Below are 26,244 nucleotides of genomic sequence, written 5' to 3' on the forward strand. Positions count from 1 at the left end.
TAAGTTTCCATTGCCTTCCTCTCCTCTTGGGACAAGGGATACACATGGCTCCGCGGGAGGGCTGCTCCTGACTGGAGATCTATCGCACAATCCCCCTGTCTATGAGGCGGCAGCTGCGCCGCCCTAGTCTTACTGAACACCAGTTTCAAATCCTCATACTCAGGGGGAATCTGCAGTGCTGGCATTAGATTCGGACTCTCCACCGAGGTCGCCCCTATGGAAACACCCAGACACAGCCCCACACACTGAGCAGACCACCCTGTAAGAGCTTTCTCTCGCCACGAAATAGTAGGGTCATGGGTAATTAACCAGGGAAGCCCCAGTACCACCGGATACGCAGGAGAGTCAATCAGATAGAGCTGAATCGTCTCCTCATGACCCCCCTGCGTCACCATCTTAAGAGGCGCTGTGACCTCCCTAATCAACCCAGATCCTAACGGACGGCTATCTAGGGCATGTACAGGGAAAGGCTTATCAACGGGACGGAGGGGAATCCCTAACTTTACACAGAACTGGCGATCTACAAAATTCCCAGCTGCGCCTGAATCTACCAGCGCCTTATGCTGGGAACGAGGTGCAACCTGTGGAAAACAAACAGGCAAGGTTAGGTGAACGACAGAAAGCTCTGGGTAAGTAGGGCGCCTACTCACCTGGGAGGACTCCCCAATGCCTGGCCTGACCTCACCTCCACCAGGAGACCCTCCCCAACACCTAGCCGCGGTGTGCCCTCCACGGCCACAGTTGGTGCAGGGAACGGCCCCCCTCGGGTTCCTACTCCTCCGTTCCCTAGCGCCAGCACCTCCGAGCTCCATAGGGCTCGGCTCGGAGGTGCTGGAAGGTGGAATGGGCAACCCCCACCCGGGACGTCCACGGGTAGCGAGCAGGGTGTCCAGCCGAATGGCCATGTCGACCAGCTGGTCAAACGACAACGTGGTATCCCTGCACGCCAACTCTCTCTGGACGTCCTCCCGGAGGCTGCAGCGGAAGTGGTCTATGAGGGCCCGCTCATTCCACCCTGCATCTGCCGCTAGAGTCCGGAACTCCAACGCAAAAGCCTGTGCGCTCCTCATCCCCTGTCGGAGGTAGAACAGACGCTCCCCCGCCGCCTTCCCCTCCGGTGGATGGTCAAACACGGCACGGAAGCGGCGGGAGAACTCCGCATAGGTAACAGTAGCGGCGTCTATTCTCCTCCATTCGGCGTTGGCCCACTCCAACGCCTTGCCGGTGAGACAGGAGATGAGGGCGGAGACGCTCTCGTGTCCCGAGGGAGCCGGGTGTACGGTGGCGAGGTAAAGCTCCACTTGCAGCAAGAACCCTTGACACCCAGCAGCGGAGCCGTCGTACGCCCTCGGGAGGGAGAGCCGAATCCCGCTGGGTTCCGGAAGGGGGACAGGAGGACTGACCGATGGGGATGGTCCGGTAGGTGGGGGCGTGGGTACCCCGCTGGTCTCCCATCGGTGGAGAGTGTTCATCACCTGATCCAGGGCGTGACCGATCTGGTTGATGCTGTCCTCCTGCCCACGAAGACGGTCTTCCATAATGTCCGTTGGCGCGGCTGCTCCTGCTGATTCCATAGTGAGATGTGTGATTCTGTCAGAACGCTGCGTGTGGATGTGGTGCAGGGAATCAAGCGCAGGAACCAGGGTGTTCGTCAACAGACTTTAGTATATCCAAAAACAGGAATGAGTCACCAACCCAACCGGGTGGCACGAACAATTACGCACAACAACAACAGTGCGAAATACAAGAAAAAAGCGCACGCAGTGCGAACTCTCAAATACAAAGTTATGAGAGAGGAAACTCCTCAATGGCAACAGCTGACAATAATAATCACACATAACACCTGACCCAACACACGATAACTAAATAGGAAACAAAATCAAACACTAACAAGGGACAGGTGTACAACCAGACAAAACCAAACAAACATGAAACATCGAACGGTGGTAGCTAGTACTCCGGGGACGACGACCGCCGAAGCCTGCCCGAACAAGGAGAAGGAGCAGCCTCGGCCGAAACCGTGACATGGTAACACTTTATTTGGATAGTCTACAAACTAACTATATACTAACCCTAGCTCTAACCCTAAGCTTAACCCTTGCCCTAACCCTTATTCTTAACCTAACCCTATTTATCAACAGATCATTTGTGGATAGTATGATCATCTGTAGAGCATCTACAGATGGAAAATCCGGACTATCCAAATAAAGTGTGACCGAGATTAATTGTTGATCTCTGCTGTGGAGAGCCAGAGAGAGGGGGAGGGGAGAGGAGAGGAGAGAGGGAGGTTGTGGAGGAGAGGGGGAAACACTGGCTTTCAGAGGGAAAAAAAGCCAGGGAACCAACCCAATAGGAGGCTTGTCCACTGAGAAGGAGAGAGGGAGGGAGAGGAAGAGAGAAGAGGAAGAGAGAGGTAAGGGTAAGAGAGACAGAGAGCAGAGAGACAGAAAACTCTCGACTTGATAAAAGAGGGCAGGTACCATTGGCAGGTGAGACAATATTTGTTGTTTCTTTCCTCAAGGGGGGACGCTATTAGATGTGACACGCTCGATAACAGCATGTAAACAGAGCAAGACCAGGAGAGAGTGTGTGTGTCTTACAGTGTGTGAGGTGTATGTGGGACGAGAAGTGTGTGTTTGTGTGTACGTGTCTTGGCAGAGAGGCGGACGTGAACAGAGCCTGTGTGTTTCTATAGAGATGCTGAATGAGAGTGGTACTGTCCTCTCCTCCCAAAGAGAGAGCTTGCTCTAGAACGCTTGTTGCTTCTGGAATGCTTGTTACTTCTGCTAAAGTTCTCTCACAAAGCAGATTCTAGAACGCTGCTGCTCTGCGACATTCAGATAAATAGTGACACACCTATCCATTTCGTTAAGCTAAACATGCTGCTTTCTTGTTGCAAGTTGATGGAAGTGTAGTACTTGGTGGCTAAAAGACTGAACTGAAAGTGAAGTTATTTTTCACAGTCAGACTTATGAAAACATTGCTTTGCTGTGTTTGGCTATATCGCGCTACCCTCTACAGCTCTAAGATTTAAATCACATAGGGCTTGACAACTGTACAGGTGTCTGTCAAGACGTCAGTCTGTCTGTGCGTCTGTCTCTGTTTTTCTGTCTGTCTGTTTGGAGGTGCATCAGAGAACTGTTCTGACATGTATAGACTAATTATAGCTGCTAGGATTGGTAGGTCACAATTATATACAGATTATTGTTGATCAATGTCTTTGAAAAGAGAGGAGAAGCTTTCTGAAATCTCCAGAAACATCTCAGGAACGTTCATTCCTTCATAATGGTCTGTGGTCTGGTCAAAATGCGCTGTGGTCTGGACTGGTTCTGTTGAATTGGATCACTGTGTTTTTACACAGCAATAAAACTGTCAATTGAATTAATTATTGACAAGAATGCAGGCTGCATCGGAAACATTGTGAAATTGGATCATTGTTGATCATACAACATCTATCTATTGTCTAACACTTGCTATAAAACATCTATATAATTCTGCCAAAACATAGTTTCTTATTTGACATTTGGCGAAATGTCCTTTAGAATGTGGGTCACCCAGGAGTTTAGACAGCCAGGCTATATATCTGCCTGCCATCTCAAGCAGGCTTAACAATGCAGACAGTCCAAAGATTTTCCTTGCTTGTCTGCAGACCCTCCTCTTTCTGTCTCAGTATTTTCCAAATGGTGTGTCACAGCCAAGCCCTCTTGGGATGGAGCTATAGCCTGTAAGGTAAACCAGTAAGGTTGACGTGTTACCAGTCACATTTCTGACTAGACTTTAGATCTCCACTCAATAGAGTTGCCAACCCTTTTCTCCAGTAGAGCAGTAAAGATAAATCCCGGGAGATGTTATATTGACTCAATTAAATAGACAATGGAAAAGTTAATAAAGTTGAAGGATTCTAATAATCTTTCCAGGATGAACTTGGAGCAAGTGGGCAACTCTTACTCAGATGTGCTGAACCCGGAGTATTGGAGTGTTATCTATCTATATGTGTTATCTATCTATCTACTTTATATATACATATATACAACCCTAACTCACAGACACTTAGCTGTTACTATAGTATAGATGTGCAGAACTCCAGAATGTAATCTCTCTCGTTGTCTACCAACAGCCCTAACTCTCTGTCCTTAAGTCGTAACATCTTGATGATAGCTGTTGGAGTTCTGGACTACTGAGAGAGGAAAAGTGAAATCACACTCTGGGCTGAGTGGCATTGCCAGGAACACGATTAGTTTGGGAGGAAGGGGAGTTCAGAGCTGTTTATCCTGGCCTGGACAGACTCTGGCTGGGAGAATAGTTTTGCAATGACTCTCAGCTATTTATCAGACTCAACAGAAGCCTTTCTCACAACAAATAAAGCACAGAAAAACATAGTCAATCCCACACTGTTGTAAGATGCTGATCCATAACACCTTGTATTTTTGTGAGTAGTCACTTGTTGTATCTTGGGAACTCTGCCCAACAACTGGTTTGATGTGGTCTCCTGTATGCTAGGCTGTGTGAGAGAGAGAGAGAGAGAGAGAGAGAGAGAGAGAGAGAGAGAGAGAGAGAGAGAGAGAGAGAGAGAGAGAGAGAGAGAGAGAGAGAGAGCTGAAGACAGAGTGGGAGACATAGAGAAAAATAGAGAGCGAGAGAGATAGAGATAGAAAGATACTGTAGCTCACTACTTAGGGTCCCCTGCTAGGCTGGGCGTCTCAGATCTCCAGCCCCTCTGTTCCCCCTCGTTAGGATCCACTCACACTGGACCAAGGGCTCTATTCAATCCGCATCACGGAAGTTCAGTTTTACAGCGTGATTGAAAGGCAATGTTCCCGCTTTACCGGAGACTGCATTCACGGTAAATGCTGCATGTGTCAGCTCAATCTGAAATTACCTTAACATTTATAGCGTGGAATCTGTAATGCTTCAGTTTTACAGATTGAATAGAGCCCCAAAACACACAATGGAGGCTTTATCCTTTAGCTCCCTCTATTACTCACCCTTCACTTCCCTCCCTTTTAAAACTCACCCTTCACCTCTCTCTCTCTCTCTCTCTCTCTCTTATTTTTAACAGCTGTAAAGGATAAGCTAATGCTTCACCCAGTCATTAAAGAGAACCATGTCTGCATGCTTCGCCTGCACAGGTCACTGCTCTCAACTCAGCCTTTATATAAGCAGATTACCAAACCCCTGCAAAAGGCTAGAGGAAAACATTTACTGTAGTGGCTGCTAGCAAGTAATCCACTTTAAACTGTGATCACTTTTAAATTTAACGACGCATTCACAACTCCCATTTAAACTGCATAACAAATGATTTAGAAGCAAAGTCATAGTACATAAAGGGGCATATATAAAAGGTGCTTATATCTGGTTCTTTACCAAATGTCATAATTCCCATAACACTTTTGACAACATCTCCTTTTCCTTTTTGTCTCTGGCGCTCTGTCACTGTCTCTCTGTCTCTCTGTCTTTCTGTCGCTCTGTCGCTCTGACTCTGTCTCTCTGTCTCTGTCGCACTGTCTCTCTGTTGCTCTGTCTCTCTATCTCTGTCGCTCTGTCTCTCTGACGCTCTGTCTCTCTGTCGCTATGTCTCTGTATCTCTGTCTCTAGCTCTCCGTCTCTGTCTTTCTGTCGCACTGTCTCGGTCCCTATGTCTCTGTCTCTCTGTCACTGTCTCTCTGTCACTCAGTCTGTCTTTCTGTCTCTGTGTCGCTCTGTCTCTGTCTCTCTGTCTCTCTCTCGCTCTGTCTCTGTCGCGCTGTCTCTGTCTTTCTGTCTCTGTCTCTCTGTCTCTCTGTCACTCAGCCTCTCTGTCGCTCTGTCTCTGTCTCTCTGTCGATCTGTCTCTGTCTCTCTGTCGCTCTGTCTCTCTGTCACTGAGTCTCTGTCTCTGTGTCGCTCTGTCTCTGTCTCTGTCGTTCTGTCTCTGTCTCTCTGTCGCTCTCTCTGTCGCTCTGTCTCTGTCGCTCTGTCTCTCTCTCTGTCGCTCGGTTTCTCTGTCGCTCTGTCTCTCTGTCGCTCTGTCTCTCTGTCGCTCTGTCTCTGTCTCTCTGTCGCTCTGTCTCTGTTACTCTGTCTCTGTCGCACTGTCTCTCTGTTGCTCTGTCTCTCTATCTCTGTCGCTCTGTCTCTCTGACGCTCTGTCTCTCTGTCGCTATGTCTCTGTATCTCTGTCTCTAGCTCTCCGTCTCTGTCTTTCTGTCGCACTTTCTCGGTCCCTATGTCTCTGTCTCTCTGTCACTGTCTCTCTGTCACTCAGTCTGTCTTTCTGTCTTTGTGTCGCTCTGTCTCTGTCTCTCTGTCTCTCTCTCGCTCTGTCTCTGTCGCGCTGTCTCTGTCTTTCTGTCTCTGTCTCTCTGTCTCTCTGTCACTCAGCCTCTCTGTCGCTCTGTCTCTGTCTCTCTGTCGATCTGTCTCTGTCTCTCTGTCGCTCTGTCTCTCTGTCACTGAGTCTCTGTCTCTGTGTCGCTCTGTCTCTGTCTCTGTCGTTCTGTCTCTGTCTCTCTGTCGCTCTCTCTGTCGCTCTGTCTCTGTCGCTCTGTCTCTCTCTCTGTCGCTCGGTTTCTCTGTCGCTCTGTCTCTCTGTCGCTCTGTCTCTCTGTCGCTCTGTCTCTGTCTCTCTGTCGCTCTGTCTCTGTTACTCTGTCTCTTTCGCTCTGTCGCTCTGTCTCTCTGTCTCTGTTACTCTGTCTCTGTCGCTCTGTCTCTGTCTCTTTGTCTCTCTGTCTCTGTGTCACTCTGTCTCTGTCGCGCTGTCGCTCTGTCTCTGTCGCTCTGTCTCTGTCTCTCTGTCGCTCTCTCTGTCGCTCTGTCTCTGTTGCTCTGTCTCTCTCTCTCTGTCGCTCGGTTTCTCTGTAGCTCTGTCTCTCTGTCGCTCTGTCTCTGTCTCTCTGTCGCTCTGTCTCTGTCTCTCTGTCTCTGTCTCTCTGTCTCTCTGTCCTCTTTCTCTCTGTCGCTCTCTCTGTCGCTCTGTGACTATGTCTCTCTGTCTCTCTGTCTCTGTCGCTCTGTCTCCCTGTCACTCAGTCTCTGTCTCTCTGTCTCTGTCTCTCTGTCGCTCTGTCTCTGTCTCTATGTCTCTGTCTCTGTCTCTGTCTCTGTCTCTGTCACTCTGTCACTCTGTCGCTCTGTCTCTCTGTCTCTGTCTCTGTTACTCTGTCTCTCTGTCACTCAGCCTCTTTGTCGCTCTGTCTCTGTCTCTCTGTCGCTCTAACTCTCTGTCACTCTCTCTGTCTCTCTATCTCTGTCTCTCTGTCTCTGTCGTTCAGCCTCTCTGTCGCTATGTCTCTGTCGCTCTGTGGCTCTGTCGCTCTGTCTCTCTGTCGCTCTGTCTCTCTGTCACTCAGTCTCTGTCTCTCTGTCTCTGTGTCTCTCTGTCTCTGTCTCTCTGTTGCTCTGTCTCTGTCGCTCTGTCTCTGTCGCTCTGTCTCTCTGTCTCTCTGTCACTCTCTCTGTCGCTCTGTCTCTCTCTCTGTCGCTCTGTTTCTCTGTTGCTCTGTCTCTCTGTCGCTCTGTCTCTCTGTCTCTGTCGCTCTGTCTCCCTGTCACTCAGTCTCTGTCTCTCTGTCTCTGTCTCTCTGTCGCTCTGACTCTGTCTCTCTGTCTCTGTCTCTGTCTCTGTTACTCGGTCTCTGTCTCTCTGTCGCTCTGTCTCTCTGTCTCTGTCTCTCTGTCTCTGTCTCTATCTCTGTTACTCTGTCTCTGTGTTGCTCTGTCTCTGTTGCTCTGTCCTCTGTCGCTCTGTCTCTCTGTCTCTCTGTCTCTGTCACTCAGCCTCTCTGTCGCTCTGTCTCTGTCTCTCTGTCTCTCTGTCGCTCTGTCTCTCTGTCACTCTGTCTCTGTCTCTCTGTCTCTGTTTCTCTGTCTCTGTCGTTCAGATTCTCTGTCGCTCTGTTTCTGTCGCTCTGTCTCTGTCACTCTGTGTCTGTCGCTCTGTCTCTGTCTTACTGTCTCTGTCTTTCTGTCTCTGTCTCTCTGTCACTCAGTCTCTCTCTCTTTGTCGCTCAGTCTCTCTCTCTTTGTCGCTCAGTCTCTGTCTCTCTGTCGCTCTGTCTCTCTCTCTCTTTGTCGCTCTGTCTCTCTGTCGCTATGTCTATGGCTCTCTGTCTCTCTGTCTCTGTCTCTGTCATTCTGTCTCTGTCTTTCTGTCTCTGTCTCTGTCCCTCTGTCACTCAGCCTCTCTGTCACTCTGTCACTCTGTCTCTGTCTCTCTGTCGCTCTGTCTCTGTCTCTTTGTCTCTCTGTCTCTGTGTCACTCTGTCTCTGTCTCTGTCGCGTTGTCGCTCTGTCTCTGTCGCTCTGTCTCTGTCTCTCTGTCGCTCTCTCTGTCGCTCTGTCTCTGTTGCTCTGTCTCTCTCTCTCTGTCGCTCGGTTTCTCTGTAGCTCTGTCTCTCTGTCGCTCTGTCTCTGTCTCTCTGTCGCTCTGTCTCTGTCTCTCTGTCTCTGTCTCTCTGTCTCTCTGTCCTCTTTCTCTCTGTCGCTCTCTCTGTCGCTCTGTGACTCTGTCTCTCTGTCTCTCTGTCTCTGTCGCTCTATCTCCCTGTCACTCAGTCTCTGTCTCTCTGTCTCTGTCTCTCTGTCGCTCTGTCTCTGTCTCTATGTCTCTGTCTCTGTCTCTGTCACTCTGTCGCTCTGTCTCTCTGTCTCTGTCTCTGTTACTCTGTCTCTCTGTCACTCAGCCTCTTTGTCGCTCTGTCTCTGTCTCTCTGTCTCTGTCGTTCAGCCTCTCTGTCGCTATGTCTCTGTTTCTCTGTCGCTCTGTCACTCAGTCTCTGTCTCTCTGTCTCTGTGTCTCTCTGTCTCTGTCTCTCTGTCGCTCTGTCTCTGTCGCTCTGTCTCTCTGTCGCTCTGTCTCTCTGTCACTCAGTCTCTGTCTCTCTGTCTCTGTGTCTCTCTGTCTCTGTCTCTCTGTCGCTCTGTCTCTGTCGCTCTGTCTCTGTCGCTCTGTCTCTGTCGCTCTGTCTCTCTGTCTCTCTGTCACTCTCTCTGTCGCTCTGTCTCTCTCTCTCTGTCGCTCTGTTTCTCTGTTGCTCTGTCTCTCTGTCGCTCTGTCTCTGTCTCTCTGTAGCTCTGTCTCTGTCTCTCTGTCTCTGTCTCTCTGTCTCTCTGTCCTCTTTCTCTCTGTCGCTCTCTCTATCGCTCTGTCTCTGTCTCTCTGTCGCTCTGTCTCTCTGTCACTCTGTCTCTGTCGCTCTGTCTCTCTGTCACTCTGTCTCTGTCTCTCTGTCTCTGTCTCTCTGTCTCTCTCGTTAAGCCTCTCTGTCACTCTGTCTCTGTCGCTCTGTCTCTGTCACTCTGTCTCTGTCGCTCTGTCTCTGTCTTTCTGTCTCTGTCTTTCTGTCTCTGTCTCTCTGTCACTCAGTCTCTCTCTCTTTGTCGCTCAGTCTCTCTCTCTTTTTCGCTCAGTCTCTGTCTCTCTGTTGCTCTGTCTCTCTGTCTCTTTGTCGCTCTGTCTCTCTGTCGCTCTGTCTATGGCTCTCTGTCGCTCTATCTGTCTTTCTGTCGCACTGTCTCTATCTCTGTCGCTCTGTGTCTGTCGGTCTGCCTCTCTGTCACTCAGTCTCTATCTCTGTCTCTCTGTCGCTCTGTCTCTGTCGCCCTGTCTCCCTGTCACTCAGTCTCTGTCTCTGTCTCTGTCTCTGTCTCTGTCTCTATGTCACTCTGTCACTCTGTCACTCTGTCACTCTGTCACTCTGTCTCTGTCTCTCTGTCGCTCTGTCTCTGTTACTCTGTCTCTGTCGCTCTGTCTCTCTGTCTCTGTCTCTCTGTCTCTGTCTCTCTGTCTCTGTCGTTCTGTCTCTGTCGTTCTGTCTCAAGTCGCTCTATCTCTCTGTCCACTCAGTCTCTGTCTCTCTGTCTCCGTGTCGCTCTGTCTCTGTCTCTCTGTCGCTCGGTCTCTATGTCGCTCTGTCTCGGTCTCTCTGTCGCTCTGTCTCGGTCTCTTTGTCGCTCTATCTCTCTGTCGCTCTGTCTCTCTGTCGCTCTGTCTCTCTGTCTCTCTGTCGCTCTGTCTCTCTGTCTCTCTGTCTCAGTCTCTTTGTCGCTCTGTCTCTCTGTCTGTCTCTGTCGCTCTGTCTTGGTCTCTCTGTCTCTCTGTCTCGCTGTCTCTCTGTCGCTCTGTCTGTCTGTGTCTCTCTGTCTCTCTGTCTCTTTCTCTCTGTCGCTCTGTCTCTGTCTCTCTGTCGCTCTGTCTCTGTCTCTTTGTCGCTCTGTCACTCAGTCTCTGTCTCTCTTTCTCTGTCTCTCTGTCCCACTGTCTCTGTCTCTCTGTCGCTCTGTCTCTCTGTCACTCAGTCTCTGTCTCTCTGTTGCTCTGTCTCTCTGTCGCTCTGTCTCTCTGTCTCTCTGTCGCTCTGTCGCTCTGTCTCTCTGTCTCTCTGTCTCTGTCTCGCTGTCACTCTGTCTCTGTCTCGCTGTCGCTCTGTCTCTGTGTCGCTCTGTCTGTCTCTCTGTCGCTCTGTCTCTCTGTCGCTCTGTCTCTGTCTCTCTGTCGCTCTGTCTCTGTTACTCTGTCTCTGTCACTCTGTCTCTCTGTCTCTGTTACTCAGTCTCTGTCGCTCTATCTCTATGTCTCTGTCTCTTTGTCTCTGTCATTCTGTCTCTGTCTTTCAGTCTCTGTCTCTCTGTCTCTCTGTCACTCAGCCTCTCTGTCGCTCTGTCTCTGTTTCTCTGTCGCTCTGTCTCTCTGTCGCTCTGTCTCTGTCTCTGCCTCTGTCGCTCTGTCTCTGTCGCTCTTTCTCTGTCTTTCTGTCGCACTGTCTCTATCTCTGTCGCTCTGTGTCTGTCGGTCTGCCTCTCTGTCACTCAGTCTCTATCTCTGTCTCTCTGTCGCTCTGTCTCTGTCGCCCTGTCTCCCTGTCACTCAGTCTCTGTCTCTGTCTCTGTCTCTGTCTCTGTCTCTATGTCACTCTGTCACTCTGTCACTCTGTCACTCTGTCACTCTGTCACTCTGTCACTCTGTCTCTGTCTCTCTGTCGCTCTGTCTCTGTTACTCTGTCTCTGTCGCTCTGTCTCTCTGTCTCTGTCTCTCTGTCTCTGTCTCTCTGTCTCTGTCGTTCTGTCTCTGTCGTTCTGTCTCAAGTCGCTCTATCTCTCTGTCCACTCAGTCTCTGTCTCTCTGTCTCTGTGTCGCTCTGTCTCTGTCTCTCTGTCGCTCGGTCTCTATGTCGCTCTGTCTCGGTCTCTCTGTCGCTCTGTCTCGGTCTCTTTGTCGCTCTATCTCTCTGTCGCTCTGTCTCTCTGTCGCTCTGTCTCTCTGTCTCTCTGTCGCTCTGTCTCTCTGTCTCTCTGTCTCAGTCTCTTTGTCGCTCTGTCTCTCTGTCTGTCTCTGTCGCTCTGTCTTGGTCTCTCTGTCTCTCTGTCTCGCTGTCTCTCTGTCGCTCTGTCTGTCTGTGTCTCTCTGTCTCTCTGTCTCTTTCTCTCTGTCGCTCTGTCTCTGTCTCTCTGTCGCTCTGTCTCTGTCTCTTTGTCGCTCTGTCACTCAGTCTCTGTCTCTCTTTCTCTGTCTCTCTGTCCCACTGTCTCTGTCTCTCTGTCGCTCTGTCTCTCTGTCACTCAGTCTCTGTCTCTCTGTTGCTCTGTCTCTCTGTCGCTCTGTCTCTCTGTCTCTCTGTCGCTCTGTCGCTCTGTCTCTCTGTCTCTCTGTCTCTGTCTCGCTGTCACTCTGTCTCTGTCTCGCTGTCGCTCTGTCTCTGTGTCGCTCTGTCTGTCTCTCTGTCGCTCTGGCTTTCTGTCGCACTGTCTCTGTCTCTCTGTCAATCAGTCTCTGTCTCGCTCTGTATCTCTGTCTCTGTCCCTCTGTCGCTTTGTCTCTGTCTTTCTGTCACACTGTCTCTGTCTCTATGTCTCTGTGTCGCTCTATCTCTGTCTCTCTGTCGCGCTGTCTCTCTGTCGCTCTGTCTGTCTCTCTGTCGCTCTGTCTGTCTCTCTGTCGCTCTGTCTGTCTCTCTTTCGCTCTCTCTGTCTCTCTGTCGCTCTGTCTGTTGCTCTGTCTGTCTCTCTGTCGCTCTGCCTGTCTCTCTGTTGCTCTGACTGTCTCACTGTCGCTCTGTCTGTCTCTCTGTCGCTCTGTCTGTCTCGCTGTCGCTCTGTCTCTGTCTCGCTGCCGCTCTGTCTCTGTCTCTCTGTCTCTCTGTCTCAGTCGCTCTGTCTCTGTCTCTCTGTCGCTCTGTCTCTGTCTCTCTGTCGCTCTGTCTCTGTCTCTTTGTCGCTCTGTCACTCAGTCTCTGTCTCTCTTTCTCTGTCTCTCTGTCCCACTGTCTCTGTCTCTCTGTCGCTCTGTCTCTCTGTCACTCAGTCTCTGTCTCTCTGTTGCTCTGTCTCTCTGTCGCTCTGTCTCTCTGTCTCTCTGTCGCTCTGTCGCTCTGTCTCTCTGTCTCTCTGTCTCTGTCTCGCTGTCGCTCTGTCTCTGTGTCGCTCTGTCTGTCTCTCTGTCGCTCTGTCTGTCTCTATGTCGCTCTGTCTGTCTCTCTGTCGCTCTGTCTGTCTCTCTGTCACTCTGTCTGTCTCTGTGTCACTCTGTCTCTGTCTCTCTGTCGCTCTGTCTCTGTCTCTCTGTCGCTTTGTCTCTGTCTTTCTGTCACACTGTCTCTGTCTCTCTGTCACTCAGTCATTGTCTCTCTCTGTAACGCTCAGTCTCTCTGTCGCTCTGTCTCTCTGTCGCTCTGTCTGTCTCTCTGTCGCTCTGTCTGTCTCTCTGTCGCTCTGTCTGTCTCTCTGTCACTCTGTCTGTCTCTTTGTCGCTCTGTCTCTGTCGCTCTGTCTCTGTCGCTCTGTCGCTCTGTCGCTCTGTCGCTCTGTCGCTCTGTCTCTCTGTCTCTCTGTCTCTCTGTCTCTGTCTCGCTGTCGCTCTGTCTCTGTCTCGCTGTCGCTCTGTCTCTGTGTCGCTCTGTCTGTCTCTCTGTCGCTCTGTCTATCTCTCTGTCGCTCTGTCTGTCTCTCTGTCGCTCTGTCTGTCTCTCTGTCGCTCTGTCTGTCTCTCTGTCACTCTGTCTGTCTCTTTGTCGCTCTGTCTCTGTCGCTCTGTCTCTGTCGCTCTGTCGCTCTGTCGCTCTGTCGCTCTGTCGCTCTGTCGCTCTGTCGCTCTGTCTCTCTGTCTCTCTGTCTCTGTCTCGCTGTCGCTCTGTCTCTGTCTCGCTGTCGCTCTGTCTCTGTGTCGCTCTGTCTGTCTCTCTGTCGCTCTGTCTATCTCTCTGTTGCTCTGTCTGTCTCTCTGTCGCTCTGTCTGTCTCTCTGTCACTCTGTCTGTCTCTCTGTCGCTCTGTCTCTGTCTCTCTGTCGCTCTGTCTCTGTCTCTCTTTCGCTTTGTCTCTGTCTTTCTGTCACACTGTCTCTGTCTCTCTGTCACTCAGTCTCTCTCTGTGTCGCTCAGTCTCTCTGTCGCTCTTTCTCTCTGTCGCTCTGTCTGTCTCTCTGTCGCTCTGTCTGTCTCTCTGTCGCTCTGTCTGTCTCTCTGTCGCTCTGTCTGTCTCTCTGTCACTCTGTCTGTCTCTTTGTCGCTCTGTCTCTGTCGCTCTGTCTCTGTCTCTTTGTCGCTCTGTCTCTGTCTCTCTGTCCCACTGTCTCTGTCTCTCTGTCACTCAGTCTCTGTCTCTCTGTCGCTCTGTCTCTCTGTTGCTCTGTCGCTCTGTCTCTCTGTCTCTGTCTCACTGTCGCTCTGTCTTGTGTCTCTCTGTCTCGCTGTCTCGCGGTCTCTGTCTCTCTGTCTCTCTGTCTCTGTCTCTCTGTCTGTGTCTCGCTCTGTCTCTCTGTCTCTCTGTCAATTCAATTCATTTCAAAGTTGCTTTATTGGCTTGGGAAACGTATTTACATTGCCAAAGCAAGTGAAAAAACTCAAACAATACAACAACAACAAAAACCAACAAAGGAAATTAAACAACACGAAGACAAAAACAATCAGACATTAACAGTAAACATTACTACACAAGCAAAAAGTTTCAAGAGAGTAACGGGGGTCACACATTTTGCTGCTGGGATTTGATTTGTGTTCGAATTCTTTGTGGGTTTGTTTAATTTGAGGGATGTGTCTCATATGGTCGTACATTTGGCAGGAGGTTAGAAAGTGCAGCTCGGTTTTCACCTAATTTTATGGACAGTGGTCACATATCTTGTCTTCTCTTGAGAGCCAGGTCTGCCTATGGCGACCTCTCTCAATTGCAAGGCTATGCTCATTGAGTCTGTACATAGTCAAGACTTTTCTTAGTTTTGGGTCAGTCACAGTGGTCTGGTATTCTGCCGCTGTGTACTCTCTGTTTAGGGCAAGGTAGCGTTCCAATTTGCTCAGTTTTTTTGGTTGATTCTTTCCAATGTGTCAAGTAGTTTTGGTTGGGGCTAATTGTGTTGCTGTCCTGGGGCTCTGTGGAGTCTGTTTGTGTTCGTAAACAGAGCCACAGAACCAGCTGGCTGAGGGGACTCTTCTCTAGGTTAATCTCTAGATGGTGAGTGGACCCCAGGCCTCACAACCATAGAGGGCAATGGGTTCTATAACTGACTGGAGTATTTTAAGCCAGATCCTAACTGGGATGTCAAATTTGATGTTCCTTTTGATGGCGTAGAAGGCCCTTTTTGCCTTGTCTCGGGTTTGTCTGTCTGTCTCTCTCTCAATTCAATTAAATGTCTCTCTCAATTCCTCTCTCTCTCAATTCTTCTCTCTCTCTCTCTCTCTCTTTCTCTCTCTCTCTCTCTCTCTCTCTCTCTCTCTCTCTCTCTCTCTCTCTCTCTCTCTCTCTCTCTCTCTCTCTCTCTCTCTCTCTCTCTCCATCCATCCATCCATCCATCCATCCATCCATCCATCCATCCATCCATCCATCCATCCATCCATCCATCCATCCATCCATCCATCCATCCATCCATCCATCCATCCATCCATCCATCCATCCATCCATCCATCCATCCATCCATCCAGAACAATGAAGGCAGGTGTGGGACTCTACTCTGCCCTGGTGCTCTGTCTCCTGATGGGGGCAGTGTTCTCCCAGAGACCACGACCTAAGAAACCTCCTAAGCCTCCTAAGGCCACCAAGCGCCCCTCCTTCAAGCCTGACCCGCCACCTGATGAACTGGAACCCCAGGAGCCCACAGACTTCCCCCCTCCCATCCTTGGCCCCCCTTCCATGTTCCCTGACTGTCCCCGTGAGTGTTTCTGCCCCCCCTCCTTCCCCAACGCCCTCTATTGTGAGAACCGGAACCTCCGTACAGTCCCAGTGATCCCGTCGAGAGTCCACTACCTTTACCTGCAGAACAACTACATCTCTGTGGTAACAGCGGAACCCTTCAACAACGCCACCGAGCTGCGATGGGTTGACATGGCCAACAACCGCATAAAAAAAGTGGACAAGCAGGTGGGAGCTTTTTTCTATTTATTTATTTTGTTTATTTAGTTAGTCATGCATTCACTTATTTTCATTATCCCATCTTTCTTTTTTATTTAGCTATTTGTCTCTCTCTGTCTCTCTCTCTCTATCACTCACTGTCTGTCTCTGTCTCTCTGTCTGTCTCTCTGTCTATGTCGCTGTCTCTCCTTCTGTCTCTCTCTCTGTCTCTCTGTGTTCCAGGTGTTTGAGAAGGTACCCGGTCTGCTGTTTCTCTACATGGATAGGAACCAGTTGAAGGAGGTTCCTCATGACCTGCCAGCTGGGTTGGAGCAGCTCAGACTCAGCCACAACCAGATCTCCAAGATCCCCTCTGGAGCTTTCGGCAAGATGGAGCACCTCGCTCTGCTTGACCTGCACCACAACAAGGTACACACACATGCAAATGCACAAACATACACACGCATGCATGCACACACACACATACAAACGCATGCACACAGGCATGTATGCACACGGACACGCACAAACACACACACACATGCATGCACACACAAACCACACTCTCACACACTCACTCAATGTTAATTATCCCTGTGTATTTCTCTGTTGTGTTTAGTTGAGTGACAGTGACATGGGGAAGAACACTTTTAAAGACCTGAAGAACCTGGTTCAGCTGAACTTGGCCCACAACATCCTGAAGAAGATGCCAGCTAACATCCCCAACGGCATCACACAACTATTCCTGGACAGGAACAACATCGACGACATCCCTAAGTAAGCACACATGCATGCACGATGCAGGTATTCACACGTACGCATACACACATGATCTATTGACCAAAACATTGGTGTGAGATCCAAAACGTTGATTTGAGATCCAGTAAAGCACACAAGAATGACAGTGTGCTGAACTCTCTATCCTCTAAGCACTTGGAATTACAAACGTTTATTTCAGCAACCTCGAAATACTGCAACAACCCACTATTTACAGTAACCCACTTGTCTTCCCAATGCAGGGACTACTTCCAAGGCTTCTCCAACCTGGCGTTTGTGAGGCTCAACTACAACCAGCTAAGTGATAAGGGAGTACCTAAGGCTGTGTTCAACGTTTCCACCCTGCTAGATCTTCACCTGGCCCACAACCAGCTCACCTCCGTCCCCCTGTTCAACCCCCAACTGGAGCACCTGCATCTCAACCACAACAGCATTGAGAGTGAGTAGCCTAACATAAGGCCGTAATAGGTCTGTAGCATGACCACATTACAACCATAACAGCATTGAGAATAAGTAACACACAATGGAGATGCAACCATAAGTAACATAACCACAACAGCATTGAGTAACTTGTGTGTGTGTGTTTTCATGTGTCAGGTATTAACGGGACCCAGCTGTGTCCGTTCAGTCTGTCCTCTGAGAGTCTGACTGATGAGGCTCTTATGCCCAGACTCAGGTAATATAATATTCACAACACAGTTTGATTGATTGAATGAATGAATGAATGAATGATTGATCAATTGATTGATTGATACCCAACAGGTACCTGCGTCTGGATGGGAACCATCTGAGTCCTCCTGTCCCTCTGGACATCATCATGTGTTTCAGACACCTCAAGTCTATCGTCATCTAGAGTCAGGCCTGGACTTAGTACACACACACACACACACGCACACACACACACACACACACACACACACACACACACAGTCAGCAAATGGCAGCAAACGCATGCAGATGCACGCAAGGCCACACACAGACACGCAAACACGCTGAATTGGACACAAACAGACATGCGTGCACAAAGGCAGTCACACGCACATGCACAACAACACACGCACACACACAACCACATAACACACACACTAGTATTTTAGATGGGTGAAATGGTGCCAGATAACCTGAGTAAAATGCTAACTGTATGGCTTTGACAACTTCAGGAATATTTCACAGCTGAAAGATTTTAAAGCGTCAATATAAATATTTATAAAACTACGTCTTTGGAGCATGGATGTATCTGCAGTTACAGTAAGATAGGAGTTGTTTTATCTGTAAGTTGTGTTTATAATATTAAGGCAGTATAAGTACCATAGAATAATGGAACAAGTGGTGGATGAAAAATAAAGGTACATTGACTGACATGCTACAAATATAGTGTAGTTACGATTAGGGTATGATTACTCTTTGCACATTATGAATGTACTGTAACACCACATCTGGGGTAGGAGAGGAGCATAACAATGGCCAATACACAGGTAAGGCATTTGGTGAATGAAAAACAGGTTAAAAACGTGACTACCATGTAGTTTAAAATGTCCTCGGTGTATCTGTGTTTTTGAGGTACTTTGTATAAAAGTAATTGTATCCCTGTTTGTTTTGTATAAAGCAGTTCTGTACAAATAAAATAAATAAAATGCGCTCTTGGGCTAATCATGTATCCTTTCCTAGCCACATCATTCCTGTCCTTCTGAGTGTGTGTTCATTGTCGCCCTCTGCTGGAGCTGTCTGAAAGCACAGTCTCCACTACCTCCTCACGACCATGAAGCTATAATCCAGGGCTGCCCAACCCTCTTCCTGGAGATCTACCGTCCTGTAGGTTTTCAGTCCAACACTAATATGTGTTAAATTAGGGTTGGACTGAAAACCCACAGGACGGTAGATCTCCAGGAAGAGGGTTGGGCAGCCCTGCTATCACTGTCATCCCTGTACCTGGCAACCCATTCTTTCTATATGGTCTGGCAAACCCATTCATATGACTGCTGCTGTTATAGGGAGGCAGCGAGAGAGCCAGAGAGAGAGGCAGAGAGAGAGGGGCAGGGAGAGAGGCAGCCAGAGAGGCAGCGAGAGAGCCAGCGAGAGAGGCAGGGAGAGACGCAGAGAGAGAGCCAGGGAGAGAGCCAGAGAGAGGGGCAGGGAGAGAAGCAGTGAGAGAGCCAGCGAGAGAGGCAGGGAGAGAGCCAGCAAGAGAGGCAGGGAGAGAGCCAGCGAGAGAGGCAGGGAGAGAGCCAGCCAGAGATGCAGGGAGAGAGTCAGCCAGAGAGCCAGCCAGAGAGCCAGCCAGAGAGGCAGGGAGAGAGCATAATGGGCTGCAGGTTAGAGACAGACAATTGGCCATGTGAAGTGAATTATTATCTGCTTATCTGCCTGTCTGTCTGAAGAACCATACTGTATGTGCAGAATATATAAACAGACACACACACACACACACACGTATGTGCACACTCACACAGATGCACACACAGGAGAATTAGTCAGTTTGTTGTCTTTTAGAAACAGATGTGAGTTTCCCTGTGGGTCCTGCTTTTTGTTGCGCATCCATGGGCTTATCAACACTAAAGAGAACAACTTTATCATTAATTTAACATTCCTTTCTGAAAAACAATGGCAACACTAGCTATTCTGTCTTGGAATTTAAAAGGCCTAAATTTTCCTCTCAAACGTTACAGCTGTCTTGATATCCAAGCAAGAAACTGTATTGATATACTGTAGCAACGCTCCAAGAAACACACCTGCTCCATAAGGACCTTGGCATCCTGTAATCCGAGCCATCAATTTACACATTTTACATTTGTTCACAGACTGTATTTAACACCAAGGAAACGTTTTATGATGAAATTGGACCCAAATCCAAGCTGTTCAGTGTCCCCTAAATCAGGTAGGCACATTCCTTCATATGATGTGGGAGAGCCCTGCAGTTAAATGCTTCTGGGACAAAGTTACAAAATTCATTTAGAAGTGCATGAATGTAAATATTCAATTATTTGCATCTGCAGTACTGTACTTAATGATGATAGCACTTTGCATTTCTCAATTAATCAGTGATATTACTGCTGGCAGGCAGCACTGCAGCAAAAAAAGATGTTGGTTCTTAGATGGCAATTACCTCACTCTCACCCAATTCACTAGTGGATACAGCTACTATTAGAAATTATAATGTTAGAATTATCGACAGTGAGAATGAATGGTGCTAGTCAAGGAACAATTGAGGCCTGGACAAATACATTTGACTCTGTAAAGAATAATATCAGCTAAAGCTTAACATTGTCACTGTCACGGTTTCGGCCGAGGCTGCGCCTTCTCCTTGTTCGGGCAGGCTTCGGCGGTCGTCGTCTCCGGAGTACTAGCTGCCACCGTTCTATGTTTCTATGTTTGATTGGTTTTGTCTGTGTTGCTACACCTGTTCCTTATTAGTGTTTATTAGGTGTCCTATTTAGTTCTCTTGAGTTTGGTCAGGTGTTGTGTGTAATTGTTTCCGTGTCACGTTGTGTGCTAGTTCGACATTTTCTGTTCTCTCTGTATTTTGTGTTTTGAGAGAGTTCCGCACTTTGTGCGCCTTAGCATACTTTACTGTTGTGCGTAAAGTTCGCCTGTAGCCTGTTGCCGTGTTTGGCTCATTTTGGACTTTACTAAAGACGCTGTTCGTAACCTCTGTGTGTCCTGCACCTGATTCTACACCACCTCTACACTCAACCCTGACATAATTACACACCGATCATGGAATCAGCAGGAGCTACCGCACCCAGTGAAATTATCGAGGAGCGTCTTCGTGGACAGGAGGACAGGATCAATCAAATCGGACACGCTCTGGATAGAGTTATGAACACCCTCCATCGATGGGAGACCAGCGGGGTACCCACGCCTCCACCTACCACACCATCACCATCGATCAGTCCGCCTGTCCAACTTCCGGAACCCAGTGGGATTCGGCTCTCGCTCCCGAGGGCGTACGACGGCACCGCTGCCGGGTGTCAAGGGTTCCTGCTGCAAGTGGAACTCTACCTCGCCACCGTACACCCGGCACCCTCGGGACACGAGAGCGTTTCCGCCCTCATCTCCTGTCTCACCGGCAAGGCGTTGGAGTGGGCCAACGCCGAATGGAGGAGAATAGACGCCGCTACTATCACCTATGCGGAGTTCTCCCGCCGCTTCCGTGCAGTGTTTGACCATCCACCAGAGGGGAAGGCGGCGGGGGAGCGTCTATTCTACCTCCGGCAGGGGATGAGGAGCGCTCAGGAGTTTGCACTGGAGTTCCGGACTCTAGCGGCAGATGCAGGGTGGCATGAGCGGGCCCTCATAGATCACTTCCGCTGCAGTCTCCGGGAGGACGTCCAGCGAGAGTTGGCGTGTAGGGATACCACGCTTTCGTTTGACTAATTGGTTGACATGGCCATTCGGCTGGACACCCTGCTCGCTACTCGCGGGCGTCCCGGGTGGGGGTCGCCCATTCCACCCTCCAGCGCCTCCGAGCCGAGTCCTATGGAGCTCGGAGGTGCTGGCGCTAGAGAACAGAGGAGAAGGAGCCCGAGGGGGGCCGTCCCCTGCACCAACTGTGGCCGTGGAGGGCACACCGCGGCTAGGTGCTGGGGAGGGTCTCCTGGTGGAAGAGAAGGCAGGCCACGCATTGGGGAGTACTCCCAGGTGAGGAAGCGCCCCACTTACCCAGAGCTTTCTGTCGTACACATAACTATACCTGTTTGTTTTCCACAGGTTGCACCTCGTTCCCAGCATAAGGCGCTAGTAGATTCAGGCGCAGCTGGGAATTTTGTAGATCGTAAATTCTGTGTAGAGTTAGGGATCCCTCTTCTTTCGGTCAATAATCCTTTCCCAGTACATGCCCTAGATAGCCGTCCGTTAGGATCCGGGTTGATTAGGGAGGTCACAGTGCCACTTAGGATGGAGACGCAGGGGGGTCATGAGGAGACGATTCAGCTCTATCTGATCGACTCTCCTGCGTATCCGGTGGTACTGGGGCTTCCCTGGTTGATTACCCATGATCCTACTATTTCGTGGCGAGAGAAGGCTCTTAAGGGGTGGTCTGCCAAGTGTGAGGGGCTATGTCTGGGTGTTTCCGTAGGGGCGTCCTCGGTGGAGAGTCCAAACCAAATGCCCACACTGCACATTCCCTCCGAGTATGAGGATTTAGCACTCGTGTTTAGCAAGACGAGAGCGGCGCGGTTGCCGCCTCATAGACAGGGGGATTGTGCGATAGACCTCCAGGCAGGAGCTGCGCTCCCGCGGAGCCATGTGTATCCTTTGTCACAAGAGGAGAAGAGGCCGATGGAGACATACATTGCCGAGTCTCTGAGACAGGGATACATACGGCCCTCCACTTCGCCCGCGTCCTCGAGCTTCTTTTTTGTGAAGAAGAAGGATGGAGGTTTGCGCCCGTGTATTGATTACCGCGGTCTCAATCAGATTACTGTAAAATATAGTTATCCACTCCCTCTGATTGCGACTATGACGGAGTCATTACACGGGGCACGGTTCTTCACAAAATTGGACCTCAGGAGCGCATATAACTTGGTGCGCATTAGAGAGGGCGATGAATGGAAGACAGCATTTAGTACTACCTCCGGTCATTACGAGTATCTCGTCATGCCATACGGGTTAATGAATGCTCCATCAGTCTTCCAATCCTTTGTAGATGAGATTTTCCGGGACATGCAGGGGCAGGGAGTAGTCGTGTACATAGATGATATTCTGGTGTACAGTTCTACCCGAGCCGAGCATGTAGCCCTGGTGCGCCGAGTGTTGAGGAGGTTGTTGGAGCATGACCTGTATGTCAAGGCAGAGAAATGTCTGTTCTTCCAGGAGTCGGTCTCCTTTTTCGGTTATCAGTTGTCTGCGTCAGGGGTGAAGATGGAGGTTGACCGTGTGTCAGCCGTGCGTAATTGGCAAACCCCAACCACGGTTAAAGAGGTGCAGCGGTTCTTGGGTTTTGCGAATTACTACCGGAGATTTATCCGGGGTTTTGGACAGGTGGCAGCTCCCATAACGTCCCTTCTGAAGGGGGGTCCGGTGCGCTTGCGGTGGTCAGCTGAGGCGGACAGGGCCTTTGGGAGACTGAAGGACCTGTTTACCTCGGCTCCGGTGCTGGCGCACCCGGATCCCGCTTTACCATTCCAAGTGGAGGTGGACGCGTCTGAAGCCGGTATCGGGGCCGTTCTCTCACAACGGTCCGGCACACCACCTAAACTCCGCCCCTGTGCTTTTTATTCGAAGAAGCTCAGTCCGGCGGAGCGTAATTATGACGTAGGGGACAGGGAGTTGTTAGCCGTGGTACAAGCCCTAAAGGTGTGGAGAAATTGGCTTGAGGGGGCTCAACACCTTTTCTCATTTTGACTGACCACCGTAACCTGGAATACATTCGGGCAGCTAGGAGACTGAATCCTCGCCAGGCTCGGTGGACTATGTTTCTAGCCCGGTTCGTGTTTAAGATCACTTACATCCCTGGGTCCCAGAACGGGAAGGCAGATGCCCTGTCTCTGCGATATGACACGGAGGAGAGGTCCGTAGAGCCCACTCCCATACTACCTAAGTCTTGTCTGGTTGCACCGGTTGTATGGGAGGTCGATACGGAGATCGAGCGGGCGTTGCGCACCGACCCTAGCCCTCCACAGTGTCCGGTGGGTCGGACGTACGTCCCGCTCAAGGTCCGGGATCGACTCCTTTATTGGGCTCACACGTCACCCTCCACTGGGCATCCAGGTATTGGCCGGACAGTGCACTGCCTTAGCACAAAGTACTGGTGGCCAACGTTAGCCAGGGATGTGAGGATTTATGTCTCCTCCTGCTCGGTGTGTGCCCACTGTAAGGCGCCCAGACACTTGCCCAGGGGTAAGTTACAACCCCTGCCCGTTCCACAACGACCCTGGTCTCACCTCTCGGTGGATTTTGTTACAGACCTTCCCCCCTCCCAGGGGAATACCACCATCCTGGTCGTTGTGGATCGGTTCTCGAAGGCCTGTCGTCTCCTTCCCATGCCGGGTCTTCCCACTGCCCTACAGACCGCTGAGGCTCTATTTACCCACGTCTTCAGGCATTACGGGGTACCCGAGGATATAGTGTCTGATCGAGGCCCCCAGTTTACCTCCAGAGTTTGGAGAGTGTTTATGGAACGGTTGGGGGTTTCGGTGAGCCTTACCTCGGGTTACCACCCGGAGAGTAATGTGCAGGTCGAACGTGTCAACCAGGATGTGGGTAGGTTTCTGAGGTCGTATTGCCAGGGCCGGCCGGAGGAGTGGGCGAGATATGTTCCCTGGGCAGAGATGGCACAGAACTCTCTCCGCCACTCCTCCACTAAACTAACCCCTTTCCAGAGTGTGTTACGGTACCAGCCGGTTCTGGCACCTTGGCATGAGAGCCAGATCGAGGCCCCTGCGGTGGATGAGTGGGTGCGGCGCTCGGAGGAGACGTGGAACGCCGCACACGTCCACCTGCAGCGGGCCATCCGTCAACATAAGACGAGCGCCGATCTCCACCGCAGTGAGGGGCCAGTGTACGCACCTGGAGATCGAGTCTGGCTCTCGACCAGAAACCTGCCCCTCCGCCTGCCCTGCCGGAAGCTGGGTCGGCGGTTTGTGGGGCCGTTTAAAGTCCTGAGGAGATTGAACGAGGTGTGTTACAGGTTACAACTGCCCATTGATTACAAGAATATTAACACTTCGTTCCATGTGTCTCTCCTCAGGCCAGTGGTAGCTGGTCCACTCCAGGACTATGAGATAGAAGAGACTCCTCCGCCCCCGTTGGACATCGAGGGGGCTCCGGCGTACACTGTTCGGTCCATCCTAGATTCGAGACGCCGGATGGGGGGTCTCCAATATCTCGTGGAGTGGGAGGGGTACGGCCCGGAGGAGCGGTGCTGGGTGCCGAGGAGGGACATCCTAGACCCGTCTCTGCTGACCGAGTTCCATCGTGGTCATCCCACGCGCCCTGCTCCGCGTCTTCCTGGTCGTCCCCGAGGCCGGGGTCGGCGCATGGCTGGAGCCGCGCGTCAAGGGGGGGGTACTGTCATTTCGGCCGAGGCTGCGCCTTCTTGTTCGGGCAGGCTTCGGCGGTCGTCGTCTCCGGAGTACTAGCTGCCACCGTTCTATGTTTCTATGTTTGATTGGTTTTATCTGTGTTGCTACACCTGTTCCTTATTAGTGTTTATTAGGTGTCCTATTTAGTTCTCTTGAGTTTGGTCAGGTGTTGTGTGTAATTGTTTCCGTGTCACGTTGTGTGCTAGTTCGACATTTTCTGTTCTCTCTGTATTTTGTGTTTTGAGAGAGAGTTCCGCACTTTGTGCGCCTTAGCATACTTTACTGTTGTGCGTAAAGTTCGCCTGTAGCCTGTTGCCGTGTTTGGCTCATTTTGGACTTTACTAAAGACGCTGTTCGTAACCTCTGTGTGTCCTGCGCCTGATTCTACACCACCTCTACACTCAACCCTGACAGTCACGATCGTTGACTGAAGACACGGACCAAGGCGCAGCATGAGAAGCGTACATACTTTTATTTAACGTACTTAACGACAAAAACAACAAACAAACGATACGTGAAGTCCTGAGGTTATAACACAACAAACCTTTACGGATCAAGATCCCACCAAGACTAGTGCAAAACAGGCTGCCTAAGTATGGTCCCCAATCAGAGACAACGAGCTACAGCTGCCTCTGATTGGGAACCACCCTGGCCAACATAGATCAAACGATCTAGAACAAAAACATAGAAAACCTAAACATAGCAAATCCACACCCTGGCTCAACATTTAAGAGTCCCCAGAGCCAGGGCGTGACAAACATATACAAATAAACAACCTATACAGCCCAACACATACAGTACAAACAAACAAACAATATACACTATCAGTCAAAGGTTTGGACACACCCACACATTCAAGGGGTTTTATTAATTTTTTTACTATTTTTTACATTGTAGAATAATAGTGAAGATATCAAAACTATGAAATAACACATATAGAATCATGTAGCAACCCAAAAAGTGTTAAACAAATATTTTATATTTGAGATTCTTCAAATAGCCACCCTTTGCCTTGATGACTGTTTTGCACACTCGTTGGCATTCTCTCATCCAGCTTAACCTGGAATGTTTTTCCAACATTCTTGAAGGAGTTCCCACATATGCTGAGCACTTGTTGGCTGCTTTTCCTTCACTCTGCCGTCCGACTCATCCCAAACCATCTCAACTGGGTTGAGGTCGGGGGATTGTGGAGGCCAGGTCATCTGATGCAGCACTCCATCACTCTCCTTCTTGGTAAAATAGCCCTTACACAGCCTGGCGGTGTGTTGGGTCATTGTCCTGTTGAAAAACAAATGATAGTCACACTAAGCCCAAGCCAGATGGAATGGCGTATCGCTGCAGAATACTGTGGTAGCCATGCTGGTTAAGTGTGCCTTGAATTCTAAATAAATCACAGATGGTGTCACCAGCAAAGCACCCCCACACCATAACACCTCCTACTCCATGCTTTACAGTGGGAACTACATACAGTTGAAGTCGGAAGTTTACATACACCTTAGCCAAATACATTTAAACTCAGTTTTTCACAATTCCTGACATTTAATCCTAGTAAAAATTCCCTGTCTTAGGTCAGTTAGGATCCCCACTTTATTTTAAGAATGTGAAATGTCAGAATAATAGTAGAGAGAATGATTTATTTCAGCTTTTATTTCTTTCATCACATTCCCAGTGGGTCAGAAGTTTACATACACTCAATTTGTATTTGGTAGCATTGCCTTTACATTTTTTAGCTTGGGTAAAACGTTTCTTCCACAAGCTTCCCACAATAAGTTGGGTGAATTTTGGCCCATTCCTCCTGACAGAGCTGGTGTAACTGAGTCAGGTTTGTAGGCCTCCTTGCTCGCACACGCTTTTTCAGTTCTGTCCACAAATGTTCTATAGGATTGAGGTCAGGGCTTTGTGATGGCCACTCCAATACCTTGACCTTGTTGTCCTTAAGCCATTTTGCCACAACTTTGGAAGTATGCTTGGGGTCATTGTCCATTTGCAACCAAGCTTTAACTTCCTGACTGATGTCTTGAGATGTGGTCCTCTGTAGCTCAGCTGGTAGAGCACGGCGCTTGTAACGCTAAGGTAGTGGGTTCGATCCCCGGGACCACCCATACACAAAAATGTATGCACGCATGACTGTAAGTCGCTTTGGATAAAAGCGT

The 26,244-nt window shown here is 49.9% G+C and overlaps 1 protein-coding gene across 1 annotated transcript; it reads left to right on the top strand.

The window, feature by feature from the left end:
- Positions 1–2,385: 2,385 nt before the first annotated feature.
- Positions 2,386–17,725, top strand: LOC311133559 (prolargin-like). The gene is made up of 7 exons (XM_084167063.1): positions 2,386–2,489; positions 14,888–15,323; positions 15,537–15,722; positions 15,913–16,070; positions 16,313–16,509; positions 16,668–16,746; positions 16,833–17,725. The coding sequence occupies exons 2-7, from the start codon at positions 14,892–14,894 to the stop codon at positions 16,921–16,923; spliced, it is 1,143 nt and encodes a 380-aa protein (XP_084023189.1). The 5' UTR covers positions 2,386–2,489; positions 14,888–14,891; the 3' UTR covers positions 16,924–17,725.
- Positions 17,726–26,244: the final 8,519 nt, after the last annotated feature.

This window comes from Coregonus lavaretus (genome assembly GCF_964263955.1).
Source record: "Coregonus lavaretus genome assembly, chromosome: 8".
Classification (NCBI taxonomy): Eukaryota; Metazoa; Chordata; class Actinopteri; order Salmoniformes; family Salmonidae; genus Coregonus; species Coregonus lavaretus.